Source organism: Mus musculus, chromosome 11 (genome assembly GCF_000001635.26).
Source record: "Mus musculus strain C57BL/6J chromosome 11, GRCm38.p6 C57BL/6J".
In the NCBI taxonomy this organism is placed as follows: Eukaryota; Metazoa; Chordata; class Mammalia; order Rodentia; family Muridae; genus Mus; species Mus musculus.
In genome coordinates, this window is record NC_000077.6 from 100,807,390 (window position 1) to 100,834,346 (window position 26,957).

Sequence of the window (26,957 nt, forward strand, 5' to 3'; positions counted from 1 at the left end):
GTATGAGACCCTATCTCAGAAAAACAAAAAACCAGAGAGCTATGAATGTTTTGATTATTAAATCAATATGTTAAATATCTGATTTATAAGATATAAATTTCAGCACATGGGAGACAAAGGCTGATCTTGAGTCCAAGACTAGTCTGGTCTATATAGTGAATGCAGGCCACTCATAACTACACGGTGAAACTTTACCTTGGGGGGAAAAAAAAAAGCCAGGCATGGTTCTTTCTTGCCTTTAATCTCAGCACTTTTGAGTTCCAGGACAGCCAGGGCCTGTCTCAAAAAGTGAGAGACCTTGTCTCAAAAACAAACAAACAAACAAACAAACCAAAACAAGGCAAGCTCAGAGGCTGGAGAGAGGCCTGTGTGGTTAAGAGAGCTTCCTGCTCTTCCCGAGGACCTGAGTTCAGATCCCAGCGGCCACACCAGGTGGTTCGCAACCACTTGAAACGCCAGCTCCAGCTGTTTTCTGGCCTCTGCAGATAGGTGCCCTCATGTGTACGCATCCATACACAGACGTGCACATATATACATAATTTAAAAAACAACAAAAATTAAAACTCCAAGAATTATTTCGTCTCCCTGCATCTAAAAGAAGGCTGAATACCTTTTTATGAATTACATGAAGATTTTCAAACAGCTTTTCTTGGAGACAGGTCCTGAGGGCTGAGTCTAGAGCCTCATGCCTGTACTTTACCACTGAGCTACACACCCAGCCCGACACACAGAGCTCCTCCTCCTCCTCTTCCTCCTCCTCCTCCTCCTCCTCCTCCTCCTCCTCCTCTTCTTCTTCTTCCAAGATAGGGACAGGGCCTCACTCTGCAATTCAGGCTGGCCTCAAACTTGCAACCCTTCTGCCTCAGCTAGGATCATGACGGTTACAGGTGGGGACCACTAAGCCTAGGTTACTCACAACTTTTAAAGTCTCAGTTAGAACATTTTTCTCATCAAAGTTCAATATCCTCGTACTTCCCAAAAGATGATCTAGAAGCTGTTCACCTACCAGGCTTGGCTTTCGATCCACTGTGATAAATAATGTCGCACCTCGATGGGGAAATGCTGGCCGTACAAGGCCTGCATCTGGTGAAGGGCATCGCCCTGGAGCTGCTGAGCCTGTATCCACATAGCCATGGTTCACAACCTGTTAAACAAAGACCTTGATTTATTTGTTTGTTTGTTTGTCCCCATTCCCTTCAAAGCCACTGGAGTAAATATGCACGGGGTTTAAAAGTGAATGAATGCTTTCTCTCCTTTTGGTACACTAAAGGTCAAATCTTTAAAAATTTTTTTCTTTATTATCGTATGTGATGTGTGTGCAGGCGCACACGTGCCGCGGTGAATGTGTAGAGGTCAGAGGATGACTTTATGGAGCTGTTTCTTTCCTTGCATCTTTATGTGGGTTCGAGGGATCAAACGCAGGTTGCCAGGTTGCTCGGTAACCGCCTTTACCCACTGAACCATCTCAGCTACCCAGGATCAATATTCTCGAACTGACTTCCAGCTTTGTCAGGTTTTCAAAATGCAGACACTCAGCATGGCCGTGGGAAGGGCCCCAAATGGACCTATGAAGCATAGACTATTGCAGCAGAACCATCAAAACCAGCGGCATTCAGGAAGGCGTCGCCAACAGCTTTAATATCCTAGACCTGGTCTTGGCGTTTGCTTGAAACCGCCGTGGGTTATAAGCATCCTTTCCAACAGTCATCGTGAATGATCGGCGGAGTGAACTGAAAACTAACTCTAGGTTTGGTATTTGGGTTTTGTGAAATGGAAGATGAACAGGAAGATTTGAACAGGATCTGAAAGACCGGAGAATCTCGGGACAGACTGAGGCCTGTGTGTTATCTTAGTGGCTTAGTGGCCATTCTTTTACCCAGAGCAGAGGCTTATCAGGCCAAGCTCCCCAATGTTCTTTCACCTCTGGAGTTACTGCTATGGAATTTGCACATACATACAGTTCAACACAGAAATAGTATGTGTGGACTAGGAGAAGAATGGATTGCTGTGTGACAATGGTGAGCGGCAGGGCTGGTTTTCTGTAGGGTTTGTTGTTTCCTTTTGTAATGGAGATTGAACCTATGACCTGGGCCATGCTGGGCAAGAGCTCCATGGCTGACCTGTATTCCAGGCCCCTTTTGGACTTTCTATTTGGAGACAGTGTCTCACTAAGTTGTGTAGGCTGACTATGCACTCGCTCTGTAGCCCAGGCTGACCTTAAACTTTTCATCTTTTTTTTAAAGATTTATTTATTGTTATATGTAAGGACACTGTAGCTGTCTTCAGACATGCCAGAAGAGGGCATCAGATCTCATTACAGATGGTTGTGAGCCACCATGTGGTTGCTGGGATTTGAACTCAGGACCTTTGGAAGAGCAGTCAGTGCTCTTAACTGCTGAGCCATCTCTCCAGCCCAACTTATCATCATTTTATTTTATTTCATTTATTTATTCATTTTATATTATTTCTTTTTTGTTGTTGTTTTATTTTTTGAGACAGGATTTCTCTTGGTTGTCCTGGAACTCACTTTGTAGACCAGGTTGGCCTCAAACTCAGAGATCTGCCTGCCTCTGCCTTCCGAGTGCTGGGATTAAAGGCCTGTTCCACCATGGCCCACTAAACTTGCTGTCTTCTAATTTAACCTAAGACTACAGGCTTGGCGCCACTAGTCCCAGCAATAGTGAGATTATCTGTTTTTTTTTTTTTTTCTTTTTAACAGGATCTTGTGGTAGAACCTTTAATCCCAGAACTCAGAATGTGAAGGCAGGAGGATCAAGAATTCAAGGCCAGCGTGGGCTTCCTGTGACTCTTTCTTAAAGAAACAACATCAAAACCAAAACAAGCTGCACCAACAAAAACACGCTTTAGAAAATGGCTTTCTGGGGGCTGGAGAGATGGCTCAGCAGTTAAGAGCACTGACTATACTTCCAGAGGTCCTAAGTTCATGATAGCTCACAACCGTCTGTCATGGGATCTAGTGTGTCTGAAGACAGCTACAGTGTATGCAAACAAACAAGCAAGCAAGCAAGCAAGCAAACAAACAAACAAACAAATAGATGCTTTCTGAAACTACTAGGAGCCCTTTCAGACAGACCTGAGAATTAAGTGCATTTGGCAGAGACCTGGGATTCCCCAGAGTGGAGAAGCTATGTTAATAGGAACTTCAGACATTAAAACCAGACTTGCTGTAACACTGCTTTTGGTAATACGGATCTGGGCGTCTTGAATCCAATCTCAAAATGACTTAGCTACTGATTTTCACAGTTCGCCTAAGGATTGTGTTACAGCCATGGTCCAGTGCACTGGACCTGGGTTTTGTTGACTCCCAGAGACTGCACGCACATGTGTGCCAGGAAACAAAGATCTCTCTGTGAGCAGTGGCTGTCGGATCGAGTAACACTGAGCTATTTATGGGGCAGGTCAGTTAGCTAGCAGTGAGGTGTAGGGTGGGTGCCGGTTGGTTACCTATTTTAGATGTGTGTGCGGCTATAGGATACTTGGATGGTTTAACTCGGAGCTTTCAGGCTCCAGGGCTGAGATAACAGTGAGATTTTCCAATACTGCAAAGTTCAGTGGGTGTGAGTTCATCACAGGAAAACTGGGACAGGAGAGCAATTCTGCATCCCAGTCAAACATCTGGAAGACAACTGTACAATGTTTTAGTGAAGTCTCCAAATCAGACCAGGAGCAGCTCATGATTTTGGAGGAAGAGTAAAGAGATTGGGAGTGGAGGAGACTGGAGATTTAAGCATGCAGAGGCCTGACAGACGAAGAGTGGGGCTCGGGTAGCACTCTTTCTTAGTTAAGAACAAGGAGGGGGGTGCTGGAGAGATGGCTCAGTGGTGAAGAGCACTGTTGCTCTTGAGGAGAACCTGGGCTTGTTTCCCAGCACCCACCTGATGGCTCACAACCATCTGTAACTCCAGACCCAGAGTATCTGATGCCCTCCTCTGGCCTTCCAGGGTACTGCATGCACATAGTACACAAATATACATGTGTGCAGAACATTCATACACAGCAAGTCAACATAAATATATGAAAACAAACAAATGCAGACTGGGCTAGGAAGGTGATTCAGCCAGTGTTTGCCTTGCAAGCAAGAGGACCCAAGTTCAAATCCTAGAATCCAAGTAAAAAGCCTGGTGGACACTTGTAATCTCAGAGCTGGGAGATGGAGACAGGAACTCCAGGAGATTAGAAACTCTCTCAAAAGACATCGAGGGAAGGGGCTGCGTATGGTGTCATAGTCACAAGGCAGAGGTAGGTGGCTGTTCATGAGTTTGAGGGTCAGCCTGGTCTATATAGAAAGTTTCAGGCCAGCCAGGGCAACAGAGTGAGACCCTGTTTCAAAAATAAAATTAAGAGGTGAATAGCTCAAGCCTCCATAAGTATACACACACACACACACACACACACGCACATGCACACGCGCGCGCACACACACACACACACACTCAGATCCACATATGCACGCCCACACACTCAGCCCTAGGACAAGATGGAAGTGGGGCCTCACAGTAGCTCCCTTAATGAAAATTTGAGTGATTCCAACAGACACCAAAATCTCTTGTGTCTGCAAATCTACCTGATGAACTGATCCAAGACAAAAGAAGGAACATGGAGGGAAGGTTCCAAGCCCTCTTTCCAATCACCTGGAGTAAAATAGCACAGTGCCCACTCTCTCCTCCCATCCACTCACCACTGTCTGGCATGCATCATCTTTACTAAACACACGATAACTTTATGTACATAGGTGCTTGGCAGATAAGCAGTACTATTCTGTTGTTGTTGCTTTAATAAACAAATATGAGCAAACACAATTGGACATGTCTGCTTTTTCCTTTTTTAAGATATATATTTTTCCGATCTACTTAATGTGTGGGTGTTTGCCTGCATGTTGGTCTGTGGACCACATGTGTGTAGTACCTGTGGAGACCAGAAGAGGGGGTCAGATCTCCTAGAACTGGAGTTACAGATGGTTGTGAGTTGCCATGTGGTTGCTGGGAATACAACCCAGGTCCTCTGGAAGGGCAGCCTCTTAACGACTGAGTCGTCTCTCCAGCTTCAGATCAGCTCTTTTCAAAGTTATTACAGAACATAACATGAGTATGAAATTCTACGGTGTAGGGCCGGAGAGATGGCTCAGCAGTTAAGAGCACTGACTGCTCTTCCAAAGGTCCTGAGTTCAATTCCCAGTGACCACATGGTGGCTCACAACCATCTGTACAGCTACAGTGTACTCATATAATAAACAAACAAACAAACAAATTTTTTTTAAAAGAAGAAGAAATTCTACAGTGTAGAATGAAACATCTTTAATGAGCTCCTCAGCTATAACTGTATAACTCGGGTGACTCTATGTGGGTGATCTCTCTTTCATCACACAGGCCTGTCATTTTTCTGTCTAGTTTTCTTTTGTTTTAATTTGTCTCCTTCCACTGAACCGCAATAGAAGAGGACATGTCTTAACTGCCCTGTCCCCAAAATGCATGTGTAGCAGCCCAGCACAGAGAGCAGTAAACAAGTATTTGCTAAATCTGTGGTTCTCACTCTTCCTAATGCTACAACCCTTTAATACAGTTCCTCATGCCAACTCTAAAATTATTTCATTGCTCCTTCATAACTGTAATTTTGCTGTTATGAATTGTAATGTAAATATCTGTGTTTTCCGATGGTCTTAGATGACCCTGTGAGAAAGTCATTCAATCCCCAAAAGGGTTGTGACCTACACTGGTAGGGAACCGATAGGCTAAATGAACAAATACACAAATCTATTACCTGTCCTGTTGGCTGAGCATATTTCCGGAGTTTATTGTTGTTTTAAGAGAGAAACAGGGGGCTGGTGAGATGGCTCAGTGAGTAAGAGCACCCGACTGCTCTTCCAAAGGTCTGGAGTTCAAATCCCAGTAACCACATGGTGGCTCACAACCATCCTAACGAGATCTGACTCCCTCTTCTGGAGTGTCTGAAGACAGCTACAGTGTACTTACATATAAATAAATAAATCTTTAAAAAAAAAAAAAAAAAAAAAAAAGAGAGAGAAACAGCTTAATGGGGTGGTATACACCTGCAATCCCAGCACTTGGTAAACAGGTCAAGGTTTAAGGCCAGCCTGGGTTTACAAGATGATACGTTCTCTCTCTCTCTCTCTCTCTCTCTTTATCTCAAACAAACAAACAAACAAACAAAAACCAAACCAAACCAAACCTAAAAAAAACCCAAACGCCTTTGTTTATTTTTTGAGACTGAGTCTCACTCAGTAGACCTGGCTGGTCTGCAACTTAACATGTAGACCAGCTAACCTTGAACTCACAGAAATCCACCTATCTTTACCTCACACTTACACTCATGTGGGTAGTAAAGGTGTGTCCAGCTTCAAAAGATGTAAAAACAATATTGCAGAAACAGAAGAAGAACTCTAGGGAGCTGCATGGTATAAAGGCAATTTGTGTTTCAGGTTTTATATTTGTTCTTAGTTTTTATTAAAGAGTAGAATGCTGAGCTCTGAGAATTTGTCAGAAAAAAAATATATATATTAATTTTTTGGTCAGAATATTTTTATGTTTCCAATTCTGAGCGTGTCATGGTATTTTTTTTAATAGTACAGTATTTGAAGGATAATAGCTGGTAAATACAAAGTGGTAATTGCCTTATCTTGAAAAATACAGCATAGTTTCACGACATAAAAGTACTTTAATAGGGATAGAAAATAGAGCTCCGGTGTGGATTTTGCTCACTATCCGTCACGAGGAGAAGGAATCTGAACGCTCCCAGCACAAACACATCATCAATGTTGAGTGACAGATCTGACAATTAAGCTGATCTGATCATCGCACACTGTATGAGGGAGCATGCCCTTTCCCAGTTGTGTCAGTTAAAATAAAAAAAATGTATATATATATCCACACTAAATAGTACAGTCATGTCCGTTTTACTTTTAAACTGTGGGTTTTATCCACATAGATTTATGAAGGTTACTGTTGTACCCATTATAGCTCCTTGCCTCCACTTCCTAAATGCTAAGTAACTCACTCCAGACAAAAAACTCTTCCCACTCCTTACCAGTTTAAATGCTCAAGACCTGTGGTCTGGTTAGTGCTTTTCTCCCATGCCTGTCAGAACTCTCCACACTCACCAGGAAACATTGTGCACACAGGTGTAAGTGGGGGGGCCCCCACCGGCCCTGTACCCATGGTCAATCCAGCCACCGGGCGGCTCCTCCACCCGCATGGAGACAGCCTACCCCGCGCATGCGCATGCTCTTCTCTGCTTATTGACCCGGCAGCTCAGTTTTCAGTTCGTGACATTCTGACAAGGGAAGTGGTTTGTATCGCTGGTAAATCATCACAGGGGCCGCTCTAAACCCTGGGAACTGGATTCACCATCATATTTTTAGGACAGTGTTGACAGTCAGCCGAGCTCTGTGCAGTCACACTTGTGGAGTTCACAGCTTGGCCAGGGCCTGGACACAGAGTGCTATACCGGCTAAACACACCCAGCACCTATGTTGACCCAGAACACCTAGACCAAGGGTGGAGAAGGTTAAATAAGGGGCCAGAAGTACCTGTTTATAAAAACCTCAACTTCACAGGCTTATTGGAAACCAAAGGAAGGGATATCTACTATGCTGGTGATCAGTGTTATGTTGTATCAATAGCTAACATTCTATCAGAAACTTTTTCTTTAACAAATATATTTAGGTCAGCTCTGGGTAGCCCAGGCTTGCCTCTGGCACTGGACTCATTATGTAGTTCAATACCTGCTCCTCCTGCTCCACCTCCTGTGTACTGAGATTATAGGTGTGTTCTGTTACTCTAGTTCTGGGGGTCAATTTGTGCCTGTTAGTCGAGAGCTCTACCAACTGAGGCACACTCCCAGCCCCAAGCAGAAGCGTTTGCAAACAAAGCCATTACTCTGAAGGTTTTCAGAACACCAGAGACTGTTTTGCTGTAACTTCCCTGGCGGAAAGCAGGCTCTCTTGCTGGAAGCTTCCAGCGAAACTCTGCCAATGGACTGAACAAATTCTGGCTTGAGGAGAGATGAGGGTTTAAAACACTCACAGAGAGATATGGTTTGCCAGGTTAGTTTTTACTATTCGGAGTTTCTATAACTTCTGAGTTGTGTGTGTGTGTGTGTGTAAGTATGTAACACAGAGCCTGAGTGTGGTCAGCCCCTGAGGAGAGCCAATGATTCTTTCACACTTACACTTAGCACTTCCTTCTCCCCACCTCCATCTTCACCCCACCAACAAGCTTTTCCAAACTTCATCTGATTGATGAGCAGCTCCTGCTATCCTCCTGCTTCCTAATGCTCCACAGGACAAAAGTTACCTTCCTTTAAGAATAAGGTATTCTTTTTCTTATTTTTATTGCATTTGTGTGCGCACGCGTATGCACGTGTGTGCGCACACACCATAGCACGCCTTTGGCAGTTAGAGAATAACTTGTAGGGGGTTTGTTCTCCTACTGTGTGTTGTGCTGGGGATCAAACTCAGGATGTCAGGCTTGGTGGCAATCATCATTATCCACTGAGTCATTTTGCTGGCCCTAATACTCTTCTTCCTTCCTTCCTCCCTCCCTTCCTCCCTTCTTTCATTCCTTCCTTCCCTTTTTATGTATAGATCACATTATAGATGGCTATGAACCTCCCTGTGGTGGCTGGGACTTGAACTCAGGATCTGTGGAGGAGCAGCCAGTGCTCTTAATTGCTAAGTCATCTCTCCAGTCCCAGATACTCTGATTTCTTAATCAGTCCCGCTGACACAAGGGCTTTACAGACAAGAACCTATGGAAGGGTGGGGCAGGGGCACTGTGAGTCCTGTTCCCCCAACTCAGAAGGAGAACACTGAAAACTGTGGAGGACAAACTTCCTGAACTACACTGTGATTCTACAATAGGCAAATTCAGAGCCACAGAAAAGAGTGAGGTTGAACTTTTGGGGAAGCGAGGAAGTGAGGAAAACACATTAAGGCTGGGCTGGACAGTGGTAATGGACTACAACGCCCGGGAGACTGAATTCTGGACATTTTAGAATGTTGATGGGGCCAGGGAAATGGCTCTCAGGTAAAAGCATTGGTCATTCAAGTCTGATGACCTGAGTTTGACCCCTGAAACCCATAGTGGAGTGAAGAGCAAACATCCATTAGCTGTCATCTGACCTCCACAAGCATGCCATGGTACAGACAGACAGACACACACACCCCAAACTAAATAAAAAGGTGAATTTTATAACACGTGATTCTATCTCAATAAAGCTGTAACTGAAAAAGAGAAAAAAGCTAGGCCTGGTGGCACATGCCCTTAATGCCATTACCAAGATGACCCCATCTCTCAGTGCCAAGAGGCCCTGACTGTGCAGTGCCCTGTTGCCACTGCCCAGCACCGCCTGTGTCCTGAGAACTTGTGGTGAGTTGTCATGTCACCCTCTGTGCTTGTGCACACGTTGTCACACTTAATAATTTAAAGAGAGAGGAGAAACCCAGTGTTGGGAGACTCTGGTTTTAGCAAAGGCTAGGGACAGTTGGCAGATGGACTCAATGGATAAACATTGGTTCTGATCTGAAAAGTTCCAGGCAAGGTGCCAGCATTGCAAATGGTTAAACCTCCCAGCACCCGCTGAGAACTGAGGGATCCTGGGAGGGGGATAAGGGACCAGGTCTCTGGTCATGTGGATGCTCTCACTGTCAATGTCAACATCATTACTGTGTTGAGTGGTCACCGAATACAAGGACTTTGAGAGACAGAAAATATGAAACACAGTGTTAGAAGATTAAGACTGTGTTCATACTGGCCTGACCGAGCAAGGTTAGGGTAAATGACCACATCTAAAAGTAGGTCAATACTAGCACCATCTGCCCTTTAAACAAAACAAAACAAAACAAAACAACCTAACCACTAGCTTATAAGCAACCAGAAAGAAGATTCTCTTTCAGGGGAGAAAAAAAAAATCATAAGCCCATGAGAAGGGAACAGGAGTGAAAGTGGCCCACAAAGAAACAAAAAAGGAAAAAATTTGCCCGGGCAACACAGATAATAAAATTCTGGGAAGACAGTCATAAATCTTCACCCACCGTGTGTCGCTTTGGGAAGAAGAGAGGTAATGAACAGAAGGACAGGACAGAAGGTAAAAGGGGGGCGCGGGGGTTGGGTGGCTATTTGCTGCGTGCAGAGAGTAAGCACACATCAGTGGATTCTCGCATATTTAAACTTCTCACCTAAATACAACCATGTTTATATTAAAACACGTGCTCCCTCAAAAAGAAAGCAGGCTGGGCTGGGGAGACGGCTCCTGGTTGGCAAAGCACTCACTGTGCTGTCTTTAGGATCTGAGTTCAATTCCCAGGACCCATGTTAAAGAACAGCAGGCACTTGTGCTCCCAGTTCTGGGAAGGCATTCAGAAGGATCCTTGGAGCTTGCTGGCCCCCACAGCTCAGTGGGCAAGCTCCAGGCTCACTGAGATACCCAGTCTCAACTTCCCTAACGCTGCGACCCTTAATATGGTTCCTCATGTTGTGGTGAGCCCCCAACCATAAAACTATTTTTGTGCTATTCCATAACTGTAGTTTTGATACTGTTACGCGTTGTAATATAAATATCGGTGTTTTCTCATGGGCTTTGGTGAAAGGGTCGTTCAACCCCCAGAGAGGTTGAGAACTGCTGCTGTAAAGCAATTGAGGAAGGCACCCAACATTGATCTCTGGCCTCTATAGACTTGTGCACATACATGCGTGCACTTGGACACACACAGAGATACACAGAGACACACACACAGAGACACACACAGAGATACACATACACACAGACACACACAGAGATACATACACAGAGATACAGACACACACACGGAGACACACACACAGATATACACACAGAGACACAGACACACACACAGAGACACACAAAGAGATACACACACAGAGACACAGACACACACACACACAGATACACACAGACACACACAGAGACACACACACAGATACACACAGACATACCCACACACACAGACACACACAGAGACACACACAGAGATACACACAGAGATACACACAGACACACACACAGAGACACACACAGACACATACACACACACAGTAGACTCAGACAAGGAGCATCAAAGCTGCAGAAGCCATAGATAACATCCATCTCTGGGCACAGGATGTTCTTGCCTTTGCACGCTTCTTACTAGTCACAGAATGAGAAGGAGTTGGAGACACGGCCCACTGGTAGAGCTCTGGCCTAGAAGGCACAAGGCCCTGCTATCAGTTCCCTGGACCTCAAAAACAAAAAAAAGAAAGGAAAAGGCACATCAGTAGGTGAATCGGGTGGACAACACTCTAACGGAGGGGCTGGGCAACCCCACCCATAGGGCGGGCAGAGTGGCACTCTACATTTTCAGACTTGACATGCTAAGATGAATCACGAGGAATCGTGACGAGACAAGCAGCAGTGCCCGCCCCTGCAGCTCATACACCCTGGAAGCACAGAGACCATCAGCATGGCCCCCGGCACACGGATGAACACACATGAAACATGCTGTTTTTTAGGACTTCCCAGCCCAGAAACAGAACGCAGCGTTGGCGGCTGTTCTGCTGTAGATAGGGGATAACAGCCGCAAGTGCACTACACACCTTAAGGAAAAGAAACAACCAAGAATGGGACAAATTCCCTCCAATCCAAACTGTTAGCTCTAAGGAATGGCAAAGCAAAAAACCCAACAACAACAACAACAACAACAAACTGAACAGGGAAGAATTGGTTTAGGAAAAAAAAACCTGAGAGACATGCGTACAGAGATATAACTGTCAAGAGCACACTAAAAGCAGAATCACGGGGTGGAGACACAGCTCAGCGGGTAACGCGTTTGTGGCCAAGCCCTGATGACCTGAGTTCAATCCCCAGGAGCCACGTGGTGAAAGAACCAGCCCCTGCAAGTTGTCCTTTTGATCTTGGTTTTCAGGCTTACACACACACACACACACACACACACACACACACACACACACGCATACACATATATACACTACACACACACATATACATGCTACACACACACGTGCACACACATACAAACACACACAGGTAAATCTTTGTTCCTTTGTTTTTAAGCAGAAACATATCATTATAAGACATTATTGAGATAATTAATTTAAATATGGCCTATATATCTGGTATTACTGTGCCTTGGGTGGCCTTGTATTGGCCGTATAGCACCTTGAAGTTCCGATTCTCCTGCCTCTGCCTCCTGAGTGCTGGGACAATAGGCATGGGCTACCACACTATGCCGTGCTGAGGTCTTGTACACGCCAGGCAACTGCTTTACTCTCCATCAAGGGCACGTTCCCAGCCCTCGAGTCAGCGTTGAATTTCTTGAGAGTGACACGTGTTGAGGTCGTGCTAGGCGATGCCCTAGTTCTCCGTGCACGTACTACAGCCTCTGAGTCGAAGGGGTCATGAAGCCTTCATCTTCACCTTCAAAAGAAGGGAAGCGTGGTGTGCGGGGGAGTGATAACACAGATATGGCAACTGTTCACAGTTGGTGAAGTCGGCCTGGGGCACACCGTTCTGTTCTTCCAACTTCCCGGGACAATAACTTACTTATTTTCAAAATCAGAATTAAGAGCAAACATTTCAAAAGAGGAAAACAAGGACACTAAACTAGCAACTGGTGTCTCCTCTGGAACTGGTTCTGAGCGGCACTGAAACTCTGGACTTCTCCGGCTGTGTGTTGTGGGCAGGAGGATGCAGCATCCTTGCCTGCGCATTACCGTCCCTGAGTCCAAGCCTAACAAGCGACTTGAACAGCCATTAAAGGAGGATTACCACTGTACCATTTTCCAGATGGCTGCAAGCATTTGCTGGAGCCCGTAAATAATGGCATCTGTGTTACAGAAAATAAGAAACATGTTCTCAATATTTTCTTCGTTAAAATTCATGGCCTCTCTCTTCCCATTGAGAATTACAGTTCTGTTTCCACTTAGCGAAAATTTGCTTTGAAGAGTGTTTTGTTCTAGGTCAACTCTTAAGGACAACCACTAGCTAAACAGAGAGACTGGAAATAACATGAAATGGGGGAACGGGAAAGCGGTCGCGTATTAACCTGTGGAATGACACAGAGCCATCTAAGTCAAATAGGGAAGCAACCACGCTGAAGTACAAATACCACGTCAACACGTCTTTGAGGATTAAGAAAAGAATGTAGCAAAAGTGTTTTGAAGAAGAGAATGCATAAAAGGCTACTGAAGAAAAATCTGAGGAGGTCTAAAGAGTGTGAGCACCTGTTACATTAGGCAACGGTATCCTGATCTTTTTTTTTTTTTTTGCAGTTATTAAATTGTGTCTAAAACTTGAGCAATTGGGAATGTGATCTTAGCATGAGTGAAGCCATAGGCTTGATTCCCATCCCCATATCACAAACTAAATAAGCTTTTCAAAATATAACACTTGAAATATAAGATTAGTAACAAGACACTCTATTGATGAGCATCCCGTGGACACCAAGTTTAAACTGATGCGCAAAGACAGAAGAGTCGGATAGGTTAGCACAGGCTGTAATACCAGCACTTGGAGGTCTCAGGTGACTGGATCCCAAGTTCAAGTCCTGTCTGAGCCACATAGTGAGTCCCCATGGCAAAGACTCAAAAAAAAAAAACCCACAGAAAAGGGGCTAGAGAAAGGGGTTCAGTGGTTAAAAGAGTGTGGCGTGTAGCAGTGCGGACCAGAGTTCAGATCCCAGAGCCCATGTAACGAGCTGGGCAGACACCTGTCACTCTATTTCAGAAGGATCCAGCACTTTCTGGCCTCCCACTGATGCATGTGCACATACGTGTGCACATATAACCTTGCACACACACACACACACAGACACACACATGCACACACAACTTATTAGTTCTTTTTACAGACACAGGAATAGAGGATTTCCCAACACTGCCTTACAGACTGACATCCCTGACTTAAGTAGGACATGACATAGTAGAACTTTAGTCATAATATTTCTTTAAAGGAATGTGAGCCTATCACTTTCAGATACTTAGCAACTTAATATGTTTTCAAGTAGTGGGTCAGGATTACTAGCAGCTAGGATGAATGTAGAACCGATGTCTATTTATACGTCCTGTCAGGTCCCTTTCACCCTTGGCATGGCCAAAGAACTTACAGCAACTGCAGACAGAACCAGAAACACAGAAAACCATCAGAACAGCACAATTCCTTTACACACACACATACACAGACACACACGCACACACACACGCCACAATTCTAGCACATGAATCACACACCTGCCCACATCTGGACGGCATGACAACCATGGCTAGTGAAGAACAACAAGTCAAGGCCCCTGGAAAGCTGTCAGGACGAGATGAGGTAACAGAATCCCTCAGCTGTTAGCTCCTGACTTAGCTCCTACTCAAAAGCTGATGGAAGTGGCAGAAACAGGTCTTCTTGGTTCGTATCAACTTTGCACCAAGAGCCTACATGTCGTCCAGGCTGGGCTGGAAGTAACTACGAGGTCCAAGGCTGTCCTCCTGCCTCAGTCTAAGTGTTAGCACTACAAGAGCTCATCCTATATCGCGTATGTCCATTCACTCTCATTCGACAGTCTATGCCACCAACAGTCAACCTAGGAAACAGACAGAGAAGACAGTGGAGAAGCACCACCTACCTACAGAGCCCGAATCGCGTGCAGGTTCAGGTTGCTATGTTGCACACATTTACATGAATTATCATCCATTTTTACTTTGGGTCACAGACATGGTATTTGAAAAATGCTTCTTGCTTAGAAAATTAAAATGTTTTCTTGTCAGAAAAAAAAATGGTTACAGGGGAAAAACAAAACAAAAACAAACAAACAAACAAACAAAAGGTTATCCAGGTAGAAGAATCAATGTCGTTACGAGGACATTTACGACGAAATGAGTTGAGACTGTAAGCTGTCCACCTTCGCTACCTTTCTAGCACTGGGACTCTGCCATCAAACGGAATCCCTTTTGCCTAAATTGCTTTTCTGGAGACGGGTCTTCCTTCACCACGCAGCAGCCAACACATCTAAACACAGCTCAGCTCCGTGACCAGGCACTGCGCAGGGGCTCCTGCTTCTAACGGCTTGGGCTTGGGCAGCCAGGCTAGAGGCAGAGCTCTGTCTACACTCGTTCACTGCTCACTGGCTGCGATGTTACAGGAAGAAGCAAAGAGCAGCGATTTCCTTCTAAAAGGTCAGCTGCTTCAGACAGACCAAACAGAAAGCTGTGAGTTCTAGCCAACTTCCCCTCCGCAGCTAGTACGCAATCACATTTTGTTTCCAGTAAAGCTCCCAAGAAAAACAAGCAAATGGAGACCCACAATCTCTGCCACTGAAGGGTCTCGGCTGAAGCTGAAAGAGGTTAGATCATAAAGCCTCACGCTTTCTAAATGGCAAGGGCACCATTAAGAACCAGGACAGGAACCATCTTAGATTTTGATTAATTGTTTATTTCTTTTGTATGTTTTGTGTGTGGTGCATGTGGGCCATGGCATACGTGTGGGAGTCAGAGGACAGAGTCTGTCCTCTGCTCTTCTCTCCATTCACCGTTTGGGTCCTGGCAATCAAACTTGGGTCCTCAGGTTTGGTGGCAAGCACCTTTACCCACTGAGCCATCATGCTGGCCTCCCCATTCCTACATTTTACATGAATAAGCCAGAAGCCTCTATCTAAAAATATGATAGTAATCTGGTGATAAGAGTGACATTTCAAATCTCTAGGTGATTGACAAAATTAAAATGTCAAACTTTTCTCAAACTCACATTCATTTTGTTTTCTCAAAACAGCCATGGGGCTGGAGAGATGGTTCAGCTGTTAGGAGCACTGGCTACTATTCCAGAGGACCTGGGTTCAATTCCCAGCACCCGTATATAGCAGCTTGCAACTGTCTATAACTCAAGTTTCGGGGTATCTGACACCCTCACTCAGACATACATGCAGGTAAAATACCAATGCACATAAAATAAAATCAATAAATTGTTTTGAAAACTAAGAGAAAACAAACAAACAAAAGCCCAGTCATCTGTGATGGCCGGGATATCAATACCAAAACCCCAGAGGCCACAGAGAATGCGCACACAGCTTCTGAGATTAGACATGGAGAAAAGACCACTAAAACGACGAGCAAAAAGACAAGTAAGGTCTTCTTCAGATAGTAATTCCAAATGCTTAAAATGACGCTGAAGATTTTAGTGCCCCACCCCAATAGCATTGTATTCTGGCATAGACTTCTGTAAATTAAAATTGCACCAAACTATAGGAGAGTCTGCATTCGCTTCTCCTAGAGGCAGCAAGATAAGATCCTTCCTCGTGCAAAGGAGAAGGAAGAAAAATGAAGGTTTTAAATGTCTACATATGTCTTGCAAGAAAATGTTGATGGGCTAGACTGGGGAGATAGCTCAGTTGGTAAAGAACTTGTCTAGGAAGTGTGAGAATCTGAGTTCAAATCCCTAGACCCCCATAGCTATGAGTGTTTTTAATTTCAGCAATGGGAAGACAGGAGGTGGACACACGGTTGCTAACCAGATAATATAGCCTATTTGAGGAGCTTCCAGGCCTGGGAGAGACCCTGTCAAACAAAAAAGAATGCTACACAGTTGTCTTCTGACCTACACACACACACACACACACACAGAGGAAAAGAAAAGAACACGTGACAAGTCCCTCTGAGATGCTCACATGGCATGCCATCAGCTCCGTGTGGTTTCTAACTACTCTCTCTCAGGTTGTGGTGGCAACAGAGATAGCAGGCTTTTTGTGGGAGGCAGTCCTCACAGAAGCTGGGCTTTGATGATGGAGTACTTAACCCCAGACTCAGAACACCCAGCTCGAGATGAAGACAACTGAGAGCTCCTGGCGTGAAAAACTTGTTACATAGGCTAAATTAAGCTGCACACTAGAAACTGTTTCATGTCTGACACAAAGCAAGCTTCTTACTTTCCACTCCTTTTTGTCTCTGCTTTACAGCAGCAGGGGTTTTGCACCCAGGGGAGAAAGCTAGCAGGAGAAACAGTGGTTCTAGGAGCAGAAGGAATGAAAAAATACCACGGAGGTATTGCCACATGTCACACACACACCTGTGTGCGCTGCATGTTCCTCAGTAAGTCTCTCAAGAACACCCGTGGTGTCTCTAATAGTGTCACTATGCTACAGGTGAGGCAACAGGCTTCAGAGTTAGGGCTCTCAGATTCCCTAAGAGGCCTCAGACCTTCTGAGAGCATGCGCCCAGCCTCACATCTTTGCTCATTAAAAATCCTCACTTAGTTAAGGGCAGTCGAGATGAGTCAGTAAGTAAGGCACTTGCCATCATGCCTGACAACCCGAGTTTGATTCCTGGGACCCACAAGGTGGAAACAGGAAACTGACTCTTACAGTTATTCTTTGACATCCACACATGCATGTATACATGCACGCACACGCACGTGCACACACTATTTTTTAAATTAAAAAAAAAATCCTCATTTAGCCAAAGTAGTTCTTTGTCTTGAGGGTGCTTTAGAGTAAAAGCTATAGAATAAATTATCCCAGAGTGCAACTTCCAAAGAGACCCAACCCAAAAGAAAGCTTTAAATCAGGTCTTTCTGGAGCCTTCAAGTACAACTGGAGGAAGCCAGAGGAGAGTTTGGTGCATCTTCATCTTTCTGAACCAATCAGAAGTCAGCTAAAGGCTTGGAGTTGTGAAGGTAAACAAAAGGAGGACCATCCCGTGAGAGGGCAGCTCTCTGGTGAGGTTAATACTTCGGTCTCAGACAGCTCCTGGGTCAAAATGGGCAGTGAGGTGTGTTCGGATGCCTGTCAGCTGCACTGCTATTCATCGCCAACACTAATCCCAGGTCATGCTCAGCTCTGGCTTTCATAAAGGGACAGTCACTCACACCAATGACAAAACAACCCACCAACTATCCCAGGGGGCAGGATAGGACTGGCTGGTTTAGGGGGCTGAAGCTGGGCATCCACCTGGGAAACTGTTCATACAATAGCAATAATTTAACTTCCATTTATCTAAAGCTGGGGCACCTGAAACCAAAGAGAAGGAGTAAGTTCCTGTGCTGCTAAATACTGATGGTAGAAGTAACTTTGTTGCTATCTCCGTGTGCTTTAAATATGAGTGTCAAGAATCCTCAGAGTTTACCATGCCATGCTATAAAGAAGCAGATAATGGAAGACAACTTCTGGATTGTCCCTTATGCATGACATGGCAAAACGGGGAACTGAGAGCGAGGACATCTGACAATATCAAGCTCCTAAGAAAGATGTCCCCTGTACTCTTTCACGCCTCAGTGGGAAACGGGACCTCGACAGTGCTGTGTCTTTCATCATTTTGAGCACCTCATTTTGAACAGACAGACTGCACCACCACTCTAGAGTTCCAGCTTACCCCTCACTCCGCTCGGTACATGGTAGGTATTTGGTAATTGAGTATTACATATCATTTCAGCGGATCTCCATGTCACAAAGGGAACCAAGTTGAGAGGAATAGCCAGCAGGCCAATTATTTTCTTCAATGTGTTATTTTTAACACATTATTTGTATCCTTATTAGAGGAGTAATGGGAGTGAATCACATTTTATAGAAACTCTGACGGAGGTTTTGACTCATCGTTAGCGTTAATCAATAGATGAACCATCCATAAACATCGTGACAAGTTTGGAAAATAGAGCTAACACCTCACGGCCGTGACTCCAGAGGAAAAGAATGACATGGGTTGCGAGAACGCTGAGCTGAGCTTGAAGCCTCAAGAAAATTCCCTTCATCTCCAAGCAAACGAAACCGGTTCCTTTAATGACACTGTGAGAAAGAAGCTGAGCATAAATGGTAGGCACGGCATTCGCCAACAGCAACAGCACACTCCTCGGTCACCATGCTTGCCACTAAATGCCACCCAGAGAGATTTATTACTATGCCAAAACAACATGACGAGGTCTGACATCCCCAGTGCAGATGAAGGTTTGGAGGATGACTCAGGGCTCACAGTGACACCTGTCACACACAGAACCCATGTAATCATCCCCCCCACCCCCTGAGAGTTCGCCATCTCAGCACACCATGCCAACTTTAGATATTTCAGTAGGAGCAGCCACCTTTGACTACAGACGCCTTTTAGATTCGAGATGTATTTCCATCGAGTATGGTATACTTAGCTATAGATGTCCCCTGTCCCTGCCAAAAATGACAAGCTGCTTGCTTAAAAGCTGTCACTAATTAGCTACTGCTGTAAAGAACACCAGAGGAGGTGCCAATAAAAGCATATTGAACAGAAAAAAAAGGCCCTATAACAAGGAGTGGGGGAACAGAACCTATTTGTGGCTGGTAAACTTTATACACACATGCAATCTAAATCTGGGAGAAGTGGGGGTGGGGCGGTAACGGCTATAGATGCCAGTTCCTCTTTAAACAGGAAGGGTGGGAGGATGCTCCCAGGGTACCAGTGCCACTGAGCTCCTCAATGCGATTTTTCACTGTTCCAGGATGACCCGAGTACGGTTAAGCGTTCACCGTCGGGTGCTCGCTCTATCTCTGGTACCTTAGCAGCTGTGTTTGAAAACACCATAAAAATGGACCTCTAAAGGCACATCCCATTGGCTTCAGTCGAGACATTTATGGCTCTGGATTGAACTGTTGGCCTTAATGTTTTACAGGCTGAGAAACAGGGCCAAGGCAGGCAATATGGGTCTACCTGATGTAAATGAACGGAGGACAAAGGGAAGAAAGCACCCCAGCACAGCTTATGTTCAGAGCTCTGGTTGAGACTGCAGAGCCTGGGGCTGAGCAGATGGCTCAGTGGTTTAGAGCACTTGTTGCTCTTGCAGAGGACCTGGCTTCAATTCTCAGCACCCACATAATAGATTGCAACTGTCTTAACTCCAGTTCTGGGGATCCCATGCCCTCTTCTGACCAGGCACACATACACACCTGCAGGCAAAAACCATTTAGACACACATAATTAAATAAATCTAGTCCACAGTCAGAGACTGAAGAGACAGCTTCCTTCTGAACATGCACAGGGACCTGAGTTTGATTCCCAGCACCCACACAAAAAGCCATGCTTAGAATGCCAGCCATGGGGACTGGGATTTAAGACAGGTGGCTCCCCGAGGCTTTCTGGCCAGTAAGAGACCCTGTCTAGATAAACAATTTGGGAGCTTGCCCAATGGTTAGTGTTGGCCACACAATAGAGAGGACTCACGTCCATATCCCCAGAGCCCGCATACATGTCCAGATGCATAGGGGCCATCTGTAATTCTAGCCTTGGGAGATGGAGATAACCCAGGGCAAACTAGCCAGAAAGACTAGCAGCATCTTCAAACTCTGGGTTTAGTGAGAGATCCTGTCTCAAGGATTAAGGTGGAAGAACAATCAAGGATGGTACTTGACAATTACCTCCTGTCTTTACATATACATACACACGCACACATATGTACATATATGTACACACACACACAGGAACACAGAATAAGGAAAAGAAGGTGGACAACTCCTGAAAAAACCTGAGATTGATCATCTATGCCTTCCACACAGGCGCACACACACATGCACTTGTACACACACACACACACACACACACACACACACACACAGAGTTCAGAACCAGAAGCTGAGATGTAGCTCAGTGGTAGGAGAGCGCAGGACCCTGGGCTCCATCCCAAGCACCAAAGAAAACAAGATTCTATTTGAAAGTCAGGGTTCCATGTTGCACAGGGTGGCTTTGAACTTGCTATGTCGTGAAGGCTGATCTTGAACTCCTGATCCTCCCCTACCTCCATCCCCGAGTGCACTTAGCACACAGGTAACTTTTCAAATCATTCTCCAAGACTATCTCCTCCCCTCCTTGGTGTAGCTCTAAGAACGTTACAGACATCCCAGCCTTCACTTTCACACTCTGGACTCTGTGCATCGCTCCTTTAAAGTGGACTAATAAAGGGCTGGGACTGGCGCAGAGGATCTGGATGCTTTTGTACCAACCACGCCAAAAACTTAGAATGAACAAGAAGGGAAAAGAGAAAGAGAGACGAGAGAGGAGGGGAGGGGTAGTGAAGGGGGAGGGGAGAGAAGAAAGAAAATGTAGTGAGAATGGGGGTGCAGAGAAACAACCAGCAAAGCCTCGACTTCAGGCCTAACCGTGACTTCACAGTGGGGCCGCCATCAAAGCCTCTTCTGTCACAGAGGCCCCTTGTGTGCAGAATGCTAAATATCTGTATAAGCAATTACATCAATGTACCAGTAATTTTCAAGCCCATAATCAAGTTTAAAGAAGAACAATTTGTTTTATGAAACATGGAGAAAGGCTAATCTTCAATATTACTGTTGGTGCAGGCTTTATCAGCAAGACTTGGAGGAGATAAGCCAGCAGACATCCTGATTAGGCATCACAGCTTCAAAGGTTTAATACCCCCCTAGTGGTATGCCTGCCACAAACTGTAGCATTAACTTGTCTCTGGATCCTTACTGTGCATGCATCTCTGCCGAGGCCCGGGCACAAAGCAGGAACAAGATTACAAGGGAGGAGAGGGCTGCCAGATCTCCGAGGAGGGAGGAAGAGAGAGGCTGGCAGGGACGCAGGGACAATTACTGCGTGAGTCCACTTACGTGAGGTACACGGAAGAGTCCAGATCATGCACACAGGAGGGAGACGGGTGGTGGCTGGGGTGAGGGGCAAAGGGAGAGTTATTCTTTAACGAACAATTTTTGTTTTGGATGACAGAGATTGCACAACGTGTGTGTCCTTAGTGCCACTGAACTGTACACTTGAAAATGGTTGAAGTCAGGGCTGGAGATGTAGAAGCTTGGTGACAGCCAGCCTGGCATCTGTGAGGCCTTGGGTTTCATACTCAGTACAGAGCACAGACTCCCTGTGCTTGCCAAAAACAAAGTATTTAATAGCATGTTTCACTATGTGGTGTTGCAGTTTTTAAAACAAGGGAACAGTTTTATCTAGCAGACACTCCTCCCATCTTTAACACTGAAATCCAAAGGAAGCCAAGTGCTTTCCTGTCTCTTAAGTTTCTAGACAAGGGCATGTCTCCCTGAGGGTTGATGCTCTCTGGCTATACCAGCCAAGCTGAGGCTGAAGGGGATCAATGGAATCCAGGTGTTCCACTGTCAATCAATGGCGATATTCAGAGATGAATGTCTGCTTGCCATTAATAGACAGAACTGGAGCAAACCTCTTATAAAAGCACAACACATTTACTGGGCTCCCATTACCTGGCAGGCTCGGTTACAGAGATCCCAACACACAGTGATGACCACAGCAGACATACATTCCCCAAACTTGGACTCTAGTATCTTATATGAAATGCTCGGAAGTTGTGTATCCAAACCAGGGTTTGAAAAAGAGTTCTGAAACTCTTGTCAAAAAATAATCCCGTCAACAGGGATTACTGACTTTGGGGAGGCTGCAAACGTGTGCAAGCGATTTCTGATCAAGTCAGGACATCTGTCCACCGCTGGCAAAAGCCGATCAACTTTATGTGCCAAACAAGTCGGGGTCAGGCAGGGACAGCAGCACGGCGTAGAACCAGTCCAGCTCTTCTCAGCGGTGCAGTTTTACTTGCGGGGAAACTTGACAAAGCCAAGCCAAATCCTCTTTCAAAGAGGATCTGCAGATTAATCTCTGCCAAGCACGGAGTAAAATTCCATAAGACTCAAGGACCCACACACAGAGGGGGCAGGACAGGAGGCAGGTGGGCTCTTCTTCCCAGGGGATAAAATGTAGATCAATCCCTACTGACACAACAAATGTAACAGGTAACAAAAATGCAAAAATGCATATAATAAAAAATGAGTGAAACATTTAAAAATGACCGCTTGTTTCTTAATCCAGCATTGTTGCAGAATCAACATAATAAACTTTAAAGCAAAAAAAAAAAAGTGTAGGCTCTTAAATTTTCACCTTTAAGGAAATGATTTGAGATTCTAAATTATGTCCTGATTATATATTTGGGAGGTGTTTTCCCCATTTAGGAAAATAATCCCTCATTATTATTTTGTTACGTTGTAGGGAGGGCACGTGCCAATGTCCATGTTCCCATGGGGAGGTTGGGTGACAGCCTGAGGAAGACATTTGTCCTTTGTCCTTTTTTACCATGCAGGTTCTGGCGATTGGACTCAGGGTGACAAGGTTGGGAGCAGGAGCTTCACCAGCTGGGTCATCTCTCCAGCCCCACCCCTCATTTTATATGGAGGAATAAATGATGCTTACTAAATGGCATCAAGAGATTTTCAACATTACAATGAACTGACTTCGGCACTGCACTAAAATAAGCAGCAGCTTAAAGTTCACTCTGCAGTAAAAACTGATGAGTGCTTGATTTGACATTTTAATGACTGACAAATTTGGCTTAGGTATGAGGCCACATTCAAAGTGACACAGACGTTCTATCCATTTCTTCAGAGGATTCTTTTAGTACCAAGCATCTCAAAAGATTGTTAGGATCAACAAAGTAGGTCCAAATTAGGGACACCATGCCTATAACCCCAGGACTTGGGAGGCAGAGGCAGGGCAATCATAAAAGCTCCCAGGTTCAAGGTGAACTTGCACGCTGAGACCCCTATCTCTAAAGCAAAACAACAAAAAAAAAGATGTTCCAAAGAGAAGGTTGGCTGAGGGATGGAGAAGGCAGGGCTTAGCACCACCTGCATGCCTGTGGCTCTGCAGTGGGCCCTGAAGCTCTGGTCAGGTCTTCATACTTGCTTGGAGACAGCAGCTCTCTTAGAGCCTGGCTGAAAATCACAACCTTCCCCATAGTAGCTCCCCAAACTAAATCAACTAAGGGGAAAAAAAAATCTCTGGAGAGAAGCAATTCTTCACTTGAAACTAGATCTCAAGTTTCAAACACCGACTTCTATAGCATTATTATTTCCATGACTATGTATGCTCATGATGTGTGTGAGAGGGCATGCAGCACACATGTGGAGCTCAGAGGACAACTTTGTGGGAGTTGGTTCTCTCGGGGGATGAAGCTCAGGCCTGCACGCTCCATCAGCAAGTGCCTCTTACCTGCTGAGTTATCTCGCCAGCCCTTGGGCATCATCAGCTTTAGGTGCCTTGTGAACGGAGTCCGAGTTCAAAACATCAGCACGGTTTTGTTTTTCTCAGCAAACTCAGTTTCACAAAGACAAGCAAGAAAGCAAACCAAAACAACGTACGCATACACATCCTGTAACCAAACAAAAATAGCAAACCTCCCAGCTGCCTAACAGTCATTTGATAACTCGGCCCATCTGAAACAGAATGGCCGTTTAGTCTCAGAGTGGGAAGACTCGTGGATGACTGGAGACAGCTCTGGTGGATACACCATTCAAAAGCTGCGGTGAAACCACCCATTCCCTGGGTCCTCCTGCCCCCTGCCCAGGCTCCTTGCAGGTGGAGCAACATTCTAAAATTCATGTGCACATATGCGCTTTGGAACACGCAACACTTCCCCACTGACACATTAGAAACAGAAGGAAGATTTCTAGGGGACTGCCTGATGAACCCTCGTCGCTCACAAACCGACAAAGCCCCAGTTAGCCTTTATACTTTAGGGTTTTATTTTCTTTTACATTTTAAATTACAATTTAAAAATCTTTGGGGGAGGGGTGCCTGTGTCCCATGGCACACGTGTGGAGGGCAGTGGTTAATTTTAGGACTAGGTTTTGCTCCTTCCACCACGTGGGTTCTGGGGAGCAAACTCAGATGGTCTGTCTCCCGGAACTGGGATGAGAGATGTGTACCATCCCACCCACAAGTTTTGCTTCTGGAGGAAAAGATACTAGAACTTCTTGACAGGACTACTGGTAATAATAAAAGGAATCCCCCACAGCAGCGTGTTCCCCCCGCCCAACCCTAACTGAGCCTCTCTGCTCCTAAAAGGGGAGGGGCCCAGAGTTGAGAAACACTGTGCAGACACCAGGATCTGAGTTCAATCCCCAGCAGTCGCATGAAAGCCAGACAGGAGGAACGCTCCTGTAATCAATCCCTGCCCTGGAAAGGCAAAGACAGGAAGATCGCCGGGGCTAGCTGGCCAGCCAGTCTAGCAAAATTGGTGAGCTCCAAGTTCTGTGACACTATCTCAAAAGTGCTGAGTTGGAGAGCAGTGAGGATAGACACACAAATACACACACACACACACACACACAGAGGTGCGCTGGTGAGCGCGCTCACCTACACACACATACAGAAGGAGGTGGGCAGCGGGAGCTTGGAGGACGGGCACAGGACGTCCACCATGCAATGGGACAACAGCTTCCAAAACAGAGTGCAGTGGGGGTGTCTGTGTGTCTTGGGGTGGGAATCAGTGTCCCTTAGATGGCAGTGGCTCCAGGAGACAATCTGTATCCTATTTTACAGTTGGCAGTCCCTTATCCTCTGGAGATGCATTCCAAGACTCCAGTGGATGCTGAAAATCTCAGATGGGACCAAATCCTAGAATGCATATAGCTCTTGGGTGTTTACTCAATACATGCACTCTGATGGCTACATTAAAGTTATATATTAGCCACAATAAGAAATGACCAATTGCCCTGGCTAGTTTATTGTCAAACGGACAGAAGCTCAAGTTACTTCCGTAAGATTAGCCTGTAGGCAAGCTGAGTGTGGTGGCGCACGACTTTAATCCCAGCCCTCTGGAGGCAGAAGCAAATGGATCTCTCAGTTTGGTCTACAAAGCGAGTTTGAGGACAGCCAGGGCTACACAGAGAAACCCCCAAGTACATACTTATATACATAAAATAAAAATTAGCATGTAGACGAGCCTGTAGGGCATTCTCTTAATTAGAGTTTGATATGGGAGGGCCCTGCCCACTGCAAGTGGTGCAACCCCTGGGCGGGTGGTCCAGGGTTGTATACGAAAGCAGGCCAAGCAGACCGTGTGGTGTGCACTGTTTTTCCATGGCTTCTGCTTCAGTTCTTGCCTCCTGGTTCCTGCCTTGAGTCCCTGGCCCGATTTCCCTCAGTGATGGACTGTGATGTAGAACTTTAAGTTGAAATAAACCCTTCCTCCCCAAGGTGTTCTATCACAGCACTAGAAATGAAAACTAGCCAGCTTGGAGTAATCCTAACAGCTATGAAAGTTGAATGACTCTTTGAGTTGCTCACTGCCCTGTGCTCACCTCCTCTAGGTCACCCATGGATGAGATGGGGTGACTGGTGTAGCCACTGCGGTACACATGAAGCTGCTGGGAATGAGTTGCTGAATGCAAGTTTTGAAACCTCTCCAGGCTCGATGTGAGGATGAAGACTAGCTAACAGTGACTAGCCAGCAGGTGGCATGCTGTCCTAAGTCCTCCGGACGGAAGGGTGAGTCAGGACCAGGTGAGACACACGGGACAGTGTGAGAGTTCATGGTCCTGAGAACAGTGTGTAACTCAAACACGTGGATTTTTTTTCCCTCTGGAACTTTCTATGTATTATTTTCAGACTACAGTAGTTAATTGTGGGGAACAGAAATCTCAGCAAAGTGGATCCTCGGGTAAAGGGTCACTGATGTACTTCTGTACCAGGGTTACGACCGCCTTGTCCACTACAAGCCGCATATGCTACAAGCCGAGCACTTGAAACTGAGGAACGGACTTTTAAATTTTATTTTAATTAACTTAGGAAGCCATGTATGTAATCCAGCACTCAAAAGGTAGGAAAATCAGAATGAATTAATCCCTATGGCCACATAGGGGGTTCCAGGCCAACCTAGACTACGTGAGACCCTGTGTCAACAACTTCCCATTCCCCCTACAGCAAACGAAAAACCTCATGCTCACTGCAGCTTTTGGGAACAAACTGAGTGAAAATGTGGATCTACTTTACCCAGAAGAAAAGTTTTATGACATCTTGCCAGACAAGATGATGTGTGCCTGTAACCCCAGCACTTGGGGAAGAGAGGCAGGTGGATCTCTGAATTCAAGGCCAGCCTGGTCTACAGAGCCAGTTCCAGGACAGCCAGGGCGACACAGACAAACCTGT

The 26,957-nt window shown here is 45.5% G+C and overlaps 1 protein-coding gene across 5 annotated transcripts in view; it reads right to left on the reverse strand.

Annotated features, from left to right (window-relative positions):
- Positions 1-26,957, reverse strand: part of Stat5b (signal transducer and activator of transcription 5B) — a 78,274-nt gene that overhangs the window by 26,659 nt on the left and 24,658 nt on the right. For 3 of the 5 annotated variants that reach the window (NM_001113563.2, XM_006532723.3, XM_030245749.1), the window contains exon 2: positions 1,007-1,144. In NM_001113563.2, the coding sequence (NP_001107035.1) occupies positions 1,007-1,134 (128 nt within the window). In that variant the 5' untranslated portion in view covers positions 1,135-1,144. Of the gene's footprint in view, positions 1-1,006; positions 1,145-3,465; positions 5,982-14,662; positions 15,182-26,957 lie in introns of those variants that run through there. The other 2 variants (NM_011489.3, NM_001362682.1) reach the window with 2 other exon arrangements.